Source organism: Fusarium phalaenopsidis (assembly GCF_050370095.1).
Source record: "Fusarium phalaenopsidis strain FUZ10S chromosome Unknown contig_32278, whole genome shotgun sequence".
Lineage (NCBI taxonomy): Eukaryota > Fungi > Ascomycota > Sordariomycetes > Hypocreales > Nectriaceae > Fusarium > Fusarium phalaenopsidis.
In genome coordinates, this window is record NW_028145417.1 from 3,419,998 (window position 1) to 3,431,682 (window position 11,685).

General features: G+C 50.6%; 2 protein-coding genes across 2 annotated transcripts; both read right to left on the minus strand.

The window, feature by feature from the left end:
* Positions 1-1,521: 1,521 nt before the first annotated feature.
* On the minus strand, positions 1,522-5,154 carry LRP88_01688 (uncharacterized protein; the record flags this gene model as incomplete). Its single annotated transcript, XM_083238364.1, has 5 exons — positions 1,522-3,896; positions 3,948-4,064; positions 4,130-4,355; positions 4,412-4,540; positions 4,609-5,154. 5 exons carry the CDS (start codon positions 5,152-5,154, stop codon positions 1,522-1,524), a joined length of 3,393 nt encoding a protein of 1,130 aa, XP_083106869.1.
* Positions 5,155-10,592: 5,438 nt separating this feature from the next.
* On the minus strand, positions 10,593-11,396 carry LRP88_01689 (uncharacterized protein; the record flags this gene model as incomplete). Its single annotated transcript, XM_083238365.1, has 1 exon — positions 10,593-11,396. One exon carries the CDS (start codon positions 11,394-11,396, stop codon positions 10,593-10,595), a length of 804 nt encoding a protein of 267 aa, XP_083106870.1.
* Between the last annotated feature and the right edge of the window lie 289 nt (positions 11,397-11,685).

Here is an 11,685-nt window from a genome sequence, read left to right on the forward strand (position 1 = left end):
GAATAAATCTAAGTCTTATAATAGCTTTAACTAAGGGCCTATATAAAGTTAGCGAATTATAAGCTTACTTCTTTTAGGTCCTTAAACCTTATTTTAAGGAGCTTATTATATACTTAATCTTATTTATTTAATTAATCTTTTACTTTCTTCTTTATTAATAATCTCTCTTAATAAGAGATTATAAGGGTATTAATATATTTTTAGTGGGCTTATATCTTATAGTTAAGTAGGTTAATGCCTAAATATAGCTTTAACGAGGTATATTACTTATTAATATCTTTCTCCGCAGTATAATATCAGCAAAGGTACTCTAAGCTTATAGTCTTACGTATCTATTCTTATAAGTTATTAATCTTCTTCATAAGAAGCTCATAATCCTTCCGTTTAGCGCTATATTCCGCAGTTAATGCGGTCTAAATCGCGATATCATTGATATAGAGCTCTATAATGCTCGCAGCGCTTACGCTCGCCGACTAGTTGCCGGTAGAGGTTCGCTTACTAAATTAACTAATCTAGGGCTTCATTAGAGCCACTTTAGCTTCAGCGAGGGTTTAATGATTACTTCCTAATATTTCTAGGTTAATATAATCCCAGAGTTAGGCGCGCTTAGCTTTAGACTTAAACTAGTCATCCCAGAGGGTTTAGTCTATAGCGGTGCATAGGCTAAGCTTCGCTAAGGATTTAGTAGAGAGTATCTTCCTTTAATAATTAATGAATTAATTGCGTAAGTGGCTAGTATTTTAACTATTAATTATTAAATATAATGATATGTTATATTATTATTGTCTGTGTGTTTCTCGGCGAAGCCTCGCAAAGGGGAAGGCGCATTTCTGCGACTTCCTAATTGAGCCTAGTGTCATCACATGACACCCTTCAAGGCATGTTGCAGGCTGTCACATTTGACAATATGACTTGACCCTGCGATCGATCGATGGCGATGGGGACCCTGCATCGCCATCGCCATCGACCCCTATCGCCATAGCGATGGCGATCGATATCGTTTTTCCATCGATCGCTGCGGAACCCTGATGTACGTTAACCTTTTTCCTTTGTTACTAAATTGCCTGACCCCTTTGTCGATTTATAACTAAACATCCTAACCGAGGCGAATTTGCTCGAGATCTAGTCCTTTCTATAGAGTTAAATTGCGTGCTTTCTCATACTCCATATGTCATTGTCGTCCCTGGAGCAGTGTCTGGCGCAGTACTTGCTCACGTTCACATCACGCGTTCGCAGTATACCAAAATACCTATGGATTTGTAGGCGTGAATCGAGGTTGGTAGAAGGCCAGTTCACTTGGGGGGCGGGTTCAATGAGTAAATATTCGAACGTTGGCGGAGTAGGACAGACAGCAGATTAACATATACATCGAACTTTGGCTGCTGGTTTGTAGGAGTAACTTGTCAAGGAAGCACAACGATACTTGTTTAATTGAGCATTTTCACCGTGTCGACTATATCATCCCCGACACCCAGTGATAACCTCACTTCAGCTGCTCGACCATGGCTCGTTCAGTGAGACTTAACTGAACTCGGTCAATAGATTGCACATCCCCTCGTCACGCATTCGTTCAGCCATCTGCAACGCCTCTTGCTGATCCTTTGTGGACAGCGCACTCCGGTGAGTTGTAGTCAGGGATAGGAGTGCTCGTGCTGACTCTATGCGGTTCTGTAAAGTGGAGAAGTTTTCCACAACTCGCATCAACGCCGTCCTGCCCTGGTAATCCTTTTGGGATATGCCGTCGGGGAAGCGAGGTGCTAAAGCCCGAAACATAGCAGGGTTGCATTGTATAGATGCTAGATGTAGGACATTTTCGCCATTCGCATTGCGATGGTAAAGATGTGTTTCAATGCCCTCTTGCTGCAGTAAGTACTCAACAACGTCGACATGGCCAGCTAGGACGGCTTCTCCTATCGACTGGTGGACGCGATGGGCCAAGCTTCGTGGCTGGCGCTGAGGCTCGCGCAGCAGCTCCTTCCTGAGATCAATGTTATGCTGGGCGATCTTCATCAAGCGTTCAATGACTGGCAGGCATCCTTGGCTGGCAGCTAGGCAGAGGAGTTCATTACCCCATCCCTCTCCGACTAAAATATCTGGGATATCGTTGATGATGCCAAATGCAGCATCCCAATCCTGACGGTAATTTTTGTTGGAGAAGTGCCACGAGTCGATGATGTGGCGGAAAAAGTCGAGATTCTGGAGATGGCGTCCAGTTCCACGTCCGAAAAACAACATTCGAAGTCTGCATAAATCGCCCCATTGAAGAACCTGGTCAACAGCGAGCAAAGCTGTGTTGGACAGAAATTCATGAGACTCAAATTCGGATGTTTCAAGCATCTTAAACAGCAGCTCTTCCGATCCATAGAGTGATGTAATGCTCAGGGGGTCGTATAAACTGCCGTCGAATTCAAATCTTGCCTGAACTGCACAGTCCGGTCGACTGTTCTGGCTGGTCCAGTTGTGCAACCTGGTCGAGTTGGCTTGGCATAATTTTTCAATGCTCCTTAGATCGGGAAGAGGTTCTGCTACAACAGACCTGAAATGATTTATCCAGTGGCAAGAAGCATAGACAAAGAGCTCGCCAAATCCACGATCCGCTGGGTCGTACCGGATCATTCCCTCCTCCCAGTTCTCCCACGAACAGTCGGTAGTATAGGCAGCAGCGTCATTGTCATCGCTGAATAGATCCAAGTCTTGGGGTAATGCCTCTATAGCAATCTGCTCGTCAGAAAACAGAGGGACATGGTTGATTTCGTCGAGAAGCAGGTATCGGACGCAAATATTGAAGATATTGTTCTCCAGCCTTGATGGAATAGGCGGGACCGCTGTTGTTCCTCCTGCCGCGGCAACTTTTTCCACATTCTGAAGCCCTGGTCGACTGAAAGCCAAGTCATTCAATATGAATTCCTTTGCTGATTGGTGAACAACAATGATCTGACGTTTCTTGAGATCGTTGAAATCGATGCCGGCAACGAACGGTTGAATGAGGGCCATGATACCCTGGTCATCTACCAGTTCAGCAACTTCAGCGACAGTGGTCACATCTGGATCAGCTGTACCGAGTGCGACAGCCCAAGCAAGTTCGAGAATGCTTAGCCGCCTTTTAGCTGCCCCCAAAATTTCCAACGCCGTAGCTGCCATATCCTGGGCCTCCGGCTCCTCCCCAGCGCATTGAAGGAACAGGCTGGCGTATAATTCAGAGAGTTTCCGTGGTTGTGGCATATTGTCTAGGAACTTCTTCATGCGGCCAGGCGCCCTAATCTTATGGGCAGCAATGACTTCCACTGTCATCTTCGTCCATATAGCACTTCCTTGCGCAAAACTAGAGAGTCTCTCCACGACGAGCTGTTTGGTAGCCGCAGCTAGAGGACCTAGTTTTGTTTCGACAGTCTTCTCGGCGATAATCCTATCTCTTTCCGGATCGGAACCGACGTCAATCTTCGGAACACCGTTGAGTTGATCCAGTATCTCTCCCCAGGGACGGAACGATAGCACAACTTTCAACCCCGAGGTCTTTTGTGATAAACCTCGCAGTGATGCAAGAAGTATATTCCGGGATCCCGTGTCGCACTCGTCTAAGCCATCGAGCACCAGGTAGAGCGGTCGATCAAGCTCTTCAACAGTCCTCTGAAAGAACCCAACTAGCTTGTGGACATTTGTCGAAGGCTCGAAATTTCCGGTGAGCAGGTCTTGTTTGTACCAATCGAAAAAGGGTTTTTTCAACCCAACACACTGCTCTAGAAGTGACAGAATCAAGGAAGAGAACATGTATAACGCGTGCCCCGTTTCGTCGTTCTGGCAGTAGTGGTACAGAATCATGGGTTGTGGCAGCTGATGGCTTCTTCGCCGACACAGTTCATCGATAAGGAAGCTCATTGCGACGCTCTTGCCGCTTCCTATATCTCCAAGAATTGCTAGCTGCTGAGAATCGAATGCTCGGTACCAACTTTTGAACTCAGACTTTTCCAGAAGGAACTCGCAAGCTGGATCAGCTCGAAGGGACTGTAGATCGGCATGATAGCGACTCTGCTGAGGCAGCTTATCACGTCCCAACCATTGGGAGACTAAGCTGGATTAGCAAGGGCGTGCTAAAAGTCTTGGAATTATGACTGGAAACAAGAAGACATACTTTTCTCGTCGTAAAGCATGGTTTTGATATCTTGGACAATATCGAATGTGGCTTTCTCCACAAGCTTTCGGAGATGTTCGGCTTGTTTCAAAAAGTCTTTGACAATATCTGGTAGCGTGCCGGTATCTGCTATCACAGCTAATACTAGTCTGGTCCTTCTCTTCGACAAAAAATCGTAGGCAGACATATAGAACTCGAGAAGTTTTTGATAGACCGATACGAGTGCCTGTATGTTGTTAGAAGGCGTATCCACTAGGGATGAGGAACCAAACGAGACCATACTCTGTGAATATCTGCTCTGTCTTCCTTTTGACCGAGGGTATCGCAATCATCAATGTACGAAATCTGCTCCAACATTTCTCCGATCTTTTTCGCGAACTCAAGATCGGCAGTAGAAATGCTGATGGCTACCTGCATATGATCCAGTCAGTCCAAACTTACAGAGCAATTCACAACGTGAGCTTTGCAGCGATGCTTACCGCTGTAACACCTCTAATAACTCCAAAGACGGTAGAAGTGGTAGGCTCAAGAGCTGTCAAGGGCGCTGTCAGGTCCAATGCCAGTTTGAATCGTTCCAACGGGATCCGTATAGAATTTAAATATCTCACTCCCCGCAGGAATGCGGATTCGTCCGTTGCGTCTTTGTCAACCCTCTCAAGTTCTTTGAATAGCTGTGCAATGTTCTCTCCCTTGAGGATAGCAACATCCACATCTTGACCCATGTTCTGTACAGCCTCCTGGTAAGCCTTACTCCAAAGGTCCGAAGGAGCAACGGCCACCTCGATGCCGGGCTCAGGAGTAGTCACCACCTCAGTAGTGAAAGCAGAAGTGGAGGCGGCGGCTGTTCCAGAGACAGCGGCAGAAGCAGAGCCATTCTGAGGCGCTGAACCGCCTACAGGGATTGTAGTGCGGTTGGTGCTTTCGCCAGTTTGGTCAAGAGCAGTGGCTGTCTCGCTCCGAGCAGCGCTACCCGTGTTCCTCGCAGAGGAGGCATACGTAGAAGGAGTGTTAGGACTGTATCGCATAACTCGGTTACTAACAATCCCGTCCGGAAGCTGGGGAAAAGGATTGAACAAGATCTAACCTAGCTGCAATAGCACCGTCATCTGTCAAAATCTCCGGGCTAGAATTGTCACCGCGCTGACGGAAGAGATTCAGCCGCCGGCGTAAGTTGAACCGAAAGCCTTCGTGTGGGCTGGTGGACGGCATTTGTGCGTAAGTAACTGAATAGGGTGGTGTGACAGAAGATAAGGTCCAGGTTCAGGTTCAGGTTCAGGTTCTATTCCTACTCGGTTTTAGCCGCCATTTCCCGACAGCCATGCCTGGTAAGCGGAGTTGCGTCCCGATTGTTTATCCCTCGCACCCCACTTCGCCAACGCCATCTGACCACTGTTTCCCTTAAACCCTAGGCGCATATGAAGCTAGCACCGTGGCTCATGTATGGGGTCCTCCTACATACAGTCTCCCCCCAGCGCTCGGCTTCGTCTGGTTACGGGCTGATCCTGAATTGCCCAAGGACTTGGGTGTGTTCTATGAACTTGACGGCCTTTGCTGCTACTCTGCGGTCGCTTAGTAATGTTCGGAGATTTTGACGTCCCGGAATTTGACCAAGCTCCTGGTTTCGAAGCGTGGTGTGCTTCCTGCACTGAAGTAAGAACATAAGATCAGTTAACTCGAGCAGTTTCCTGCACAATTATATGTATGACGCGTCACGGTCCAAAAGCTCAGCTTCTGAGGCTCACCAATGGCTGTGCAGTATCAGCCGCAACGTTGGCTTGTTTAATCCCGGTTATTTGCCGTAAAGCATAAGGTTAACAGTCTCTCCATGATTGGGCACGAATGCCAACCCCACTCACATGATAGCGATAAGACTGTGGTGGATGTTTAGGCACCAGCAAACCTCCACTTCCCCATGTTGGTTCGTTTTTTTTTTTCCCCTCCCCTTCCCATTCCCTGAAATCACAACCATCGCCTACCCGCAGGCGCTCTCGAAACCATGGCATCCAGCGAGGAAGCCGGACTGGGCGCCAAGGATGTCCTCTCCAACATGTCACTAGAGGCTCGCAAGGACGCTTACAACAAAATGCTCGTCGCCTTGAGTCCAATATTCGTCTTCCAAGAATCAGCAAGCCGACCGATAGAATTCTTTGTGCCCGGCAAGCCAACGCAATAGCCTGCGTTGCCATTGGCGAAATGTCGAGAGTATAATGAACAAGAGACCAACGCGGTTTTCTACGGCTCGAATCACTTCAACCTCGTTGATACCACGACGCGACGCGAAACTTCGATCCTACGGGCCTTTCTAGTCTCACCCACACCAGACCATGCGCGTCTGCTATCCCGTATGTCCCTCAGCTTTCCTGCACTTGAGGAGGTCCAGGGACGACCTGAAGCGCTAGGACTTACGCAGGATGGGATGCGCACCCTGAAGCTTCTTCAAGACTATTGTATCAATCTTACGACTTTGGAATTTTACGTGCATAAGCACAATGCCTTCGGTCTCATTGGAGAAGCGCCTGGCGATTCACAGTCTCGTCATGAGGCTTTATCACAGGTCGACGTGGAGTTGAAGGTTGTTCCCTCTCTGAACAAAATCGTCATCAGGTATTATCATGGCAGACCGACCCCTGAGATAATGCAGTCAATGCAGGGCTTTGGGTGGATAGTCCTAATAGGTGATAAGGAGGTACTATAATAGAAAAGCCTATATATAGCTCCTTTACTACAGAGGTCGCTTTTAAAAGTTTTGACTTAGTCTTTAAGCTATAAAAAGAGTTTAACTAATAAGAAGTTGTCAAATGTGGTCGCCTTCCGGGTGGTCACATGACTTCCCTCTCCCGGCACTTAGCCCGATTAGGAACGCGCGTATCCGCGCCTACATACATTTGGTCAATATCTTCTTTAATGAATATAAAATTCGGCCAGGAGGGAAGGATGACTGTAAGGATGACTGTAAGGATGACTTGGTTAGGTTGGTACTTAGCGAGTATTAGCGGCCGATACGGGATGGCGTATCGGTCGGAGTATGTAAACGGAAGGACACGGAAAAACAGACCGATAGGGACCCAGGCTAGCCCCACGCCCGCCGACCTTGCGCCGCCGCTATATCGGCCGGGCTCTACATCGGCCATTGCATGCATCAACCTTGAAAGAGCCAATATGGAGCCCGGCCGATACAGCGATGGCGCACGGTCGGTAGGGGTGGGGTCGGCCTGGTCAGTGTTGGTTGAGTTTTCTGTATCCTTCCGTTTACATACTCCGACCGACACGACACACCGTATCGACCGCCTACATCCGCCAAGCCGACTGTCGTCCGTATCGGCCGCTGCTCCTGTCGGCCTGCCATCGCTATAATATCGGCCAAGCCCGCATTGGTCGCCGTTCAAACGACGACAACAATTGAAACCAAACAGCCCATCGCCACGCAAGTCAATCGCGTCAGTGATGATTGTTTCTCCCGCGATACCATCGGCATCCAGTCCGTGCTCAATGCCATGTTTAGAGCACAGGCCCATCAGCGACTGATTGCAACATGTCGACTACGGTCTCCCAGCCTGCGAGACCCTCGCATTGCAGCGGGCTACAGTGCCAGCAGGTTGCCATGCCTGCAGATTATCTTGCTGGCAGACAATGTTATTCTAGAAATTTCCATCGATTCCACCATGCTGGCAGATTAGAGTGCCGGCAGGTTGCCATGATGGCAGATTATCTTGCTGGCAGGCCATATTGTTCTAGAAAGTTCCAGCGAGTTACCATGTGTCCGGATTACAATGACAGTAGATTACACTAACAGCAGGTTGCAATGACAGCAGCCTACCATGCCAGCAGGTCATATTGTTCTAGAAAGTTCCGGCGAGTTACCAGGTCAGTGTCACAAACTCACGTGATCACGTGTCAACCTGAGTATTACGTGCACCTGACACCATCTACTTACCCCTGAGATTGCGGCAGACTGGTTTTGATCTTTTTGCGCTACGTCATGTATCTAGACTCGACCCTTATGTACCAGGACGGTTTGCAAAGCCTTTTAATCTCCACTAATCCTATGTCCGTTGACAAATAGCTCCGTGCCTCCCTGCCCCATCCTTGCCCCCACAACCAAGGCCTTGCTCGCGTCTTCCCCCGGATCTCGTTCGACCAAAGATTGACTGTGCGTGATTACTACGATCTAGCCGACCACCGTCTGCGATATAATGCCGCACCACCTGATTATAGCCGCCTAGCCCGCCTTATCTAGGTTATTAAATACCTCGTTAATGAGCATATAGTGCGCGCGGTGTGCACTTCTAGCCCGCGCTAGTTGCAATAGTGCGAAGAAGAGCGCTAAGTTAACGCGTTTATGCTCGCTACTTGAGCGCTTATTATAGGCAAGCGAGGGGTAAATGGCAAGGGTGGGACCGAGAACGGATCCCGAGAGGGATATATCGATCATATCGTCGGCGGACTCGGAGTCGAACAGTAAACGCAGCATCCCCGTTGCTATGTACGCGTAGCGCATATCATCATACAGCACTGTAAGGACCTACGCGAGGAGTGCATTGAGCTCTGATAATGACTTCACGAGGATATACTCGCGGAAGTTAGCCGTTGCCTTCGTCGTGGAGCTAGGCGAGGAAGACGAAGAGGCGCGGCAGGTGCGCTTTGCCAGGACGGAGGACCAAAAGACAAAGAGCTCGCGATTAGCGGCAAGCTTTTGAAGCCTGGTGGCCAGCGCGTTATGCTCCGAGCGAAGGGAGTGCAGAGATGACTGCTCGGTTTCAGCTAGGCGCTTATATGTGGCTGCGTCGCGTTGCTTAATCGTAGCCTGTTGCTACAAGGCTTCGCATGCCTTTTGAGCCCGGATGGCCTGCGCAAGCTGCTCGCTAATCATGATGGCGTGGTTAATACTCAGCTTTTCCTCGTGCTTTAGGCTCTGCAACCGCGACGTGCTTATCTTGATGTCTCGACGAAGACCGTCAATAGCCGCTTCCTGGTCATGGTTTTGGGTGCTAGTTGTTCCCCGAGGGCGGCCCTTTGGAATCCCGAATGTGGGCAAGAGGCCCCTAAAGGTCACCAGAAGGACGCGGAGAATGGAGGTCTCTATGGCTTGAAAGAGTTTATGCAGGCCTATGGGGTGAGCCGCAGCCATTGCCTTGAGTCTTTGACTTAGTTGCTGCTATAGCTAGCCTAGCCATGACATCGACTCGGCATGCTTCTATTCCTGCATCTATGCATAAGAGCTCCTTAGCCGTTATAAATTCTCCTGCTCGGTGTGGATTTGATTCTGCAGCGCCAAAATCTCAACGCGAAAGTCCATGTTGAGCTCGGGGGCCCAGGTTCCCTTGCTTACATGGTCTTGAATGGCTGCCTCTAAAGACGCGATAGCCTCCTCCGCCTCATCTTCGAGTCGTTTCTGTGTCCGGTCTAGATCTTCGAGCCGTCATTCATTGTATTCTATCGTTCGGATTAAACCTTCTAGCTTGCCCTCTACCTTATTCACGTCGGCGTCGATGTCCTTAAGCAGCAGCCTCGATACCTACCCGCACTGATCTAATATCGACAGCCCGAGCGATACCTTGATTAGGTCGCGCCGCTGCGCTGGCATCGAGTTCAAAAAGCTCGCTGCACTCTCGTGGCTCAGCACGACCGTCCTGACGTATATCTCGTAGTCGGTGCCAAGCAGCTCGTTGATGGCCGCCTGCGTTATGCGCACGTCTGGGTGCTCTAGCTAGGGCTATGGCTCCCCACGCAGCGAGATAACGACGCGGTTTTTATAGATCTTATGCTTGCGATACTATTCAATGGTATATCCGTTGGCGAACTCCAGCTTAACGGAGCAGTTCTTGCCTATATTATCGTTGACGACGTCGTTGGCCGCTAGCCCGCCGCGAATGCACCGCCCGAACTAACACCACGTTATGGCCTCGACGAGTGTGCTCTTACCGGAGCCATTATCGCCGACCAGGAAGGTCAATCCGCGCGGGAGGTCTTATTGGAAGTCAATATTAATAGTATTCTATACGCCGAGGAAGTTAGTGATTATAAGCATGGGCGGCTCGGCGACGAAGACGTGGGTAGAAGGCCCTGCCAGCTCAGTGGCGGTTCTTATGCCGACAACTTAAGATAACCTATCGAGGAAGTCTTAATAGTTAACCTTATCCTCGCCATCCTGGTCAGCGATCTCGCGGGAGACTTAGATCATGCGTTGGCCAACCCGCACTAACTCGTCCCGTCGCAAGAGAAGAGACTCGTCCAGATCCAGCGACTCGACATATTCGCGAGCCTCTGCGGTGAGGTCGAGTCTTTCAGCCCGAGGTTCGGAGCCAGGGTCAGAGCCTGAAACACCGTCGGTGGTTATGGCTAGACCCGTCTCATTCCTGGTGGACTCCTCCAAGGGCTGGATAGCGGCATCACTCGCCGGCACCGACGCGCCGAGACCGCCGAATGAAGATCGGTCGGCGTGCAAAGCAAGGCCCATAGGAGTCTAGCTCCGCACGCTCCGCACGCCCAGCGAGAGAAGCTTGTCACGAGCCGTGATATACTTGAGATGGGTAAGCTTGCTGATGAGCATGACATGCTTGTCCATCACGGCACCCTCGTCGACCTGGCCGCCGAGAACTTGCTGCAGGTCAGCTGTTGTGTAGCCGACGGCATGCGGGTTGATGAGCAGTTCGTGCTCGAGCGTCTCCAGATTGAACAGGGTGACGCCCCGCTGCTCGTCGTAGAGGTCAGCCCAGCTCAGCTGCAAGGGCGAGCCTAGGTATGTGATGCTCCCTCGTAGATCGACCTTATTGCTGTCGGATTGTTCCTGGGTGATGGTCTGGTGGCTGCGAAAATGCCCCGTGAACGTTCGGGCCAGAGAGGCAAACCGATCCGGGCCCGTTAAGCCGCGGTGCGTAATGGAGTTCGCCTCGCGAGGGTTATCGACACCAGCACCGACCACATACCGCTGCGTGATGGCCTTGTTGATTGCGAGATGGGCAAAGGCTACCGTCTTGCTCGCCTCGTTGGGACCGAGAGCAGCCACGGCCTCCGTCAGCTCGTTCTGCTCCTCGCGAAACGGCAGCAGCGAGACGCGTCGGCCATCCCACTCGTGGTGAGCGACGACGCTATGTAGCGACACGTACGGGGCCAGGCGTTTGATATTGAGGGCGTCAAGGGCCGTAGTCTGGTAGTCGCGACGGTAGGCGAGGTCATGGTTGCCGAGCACGATATGAACTCGCGGCACGACGTCGCTGAGGAGGCTGATGAAGCGGTAACACGCAGACAGCACATGCGTCGGCTGCATCGTGCGGCTCGTCAGCAGGTCGCCACACACCACCGCCCGCCTGACCTGGTTTCGCTCCGCCTCCGCAACGATCCACTGCGCGCCGTCTGCCGCACCCGATCCAAGTCATGATGCTTGAAGTGGAGGTCGCTGAGGAGCAGCCATCGCACCGTACCGGCCGACGGCCCTCGCATGGCTCATGGTGGCTAAAAGGCGGGCGAAACATGCCGTAAGATGGGGTGTCATGGAGATCTAGGAGAGGAAGAATCGAGGGATGGAAGAGTAGGATGTTGCCTGTTTTGATGTCACT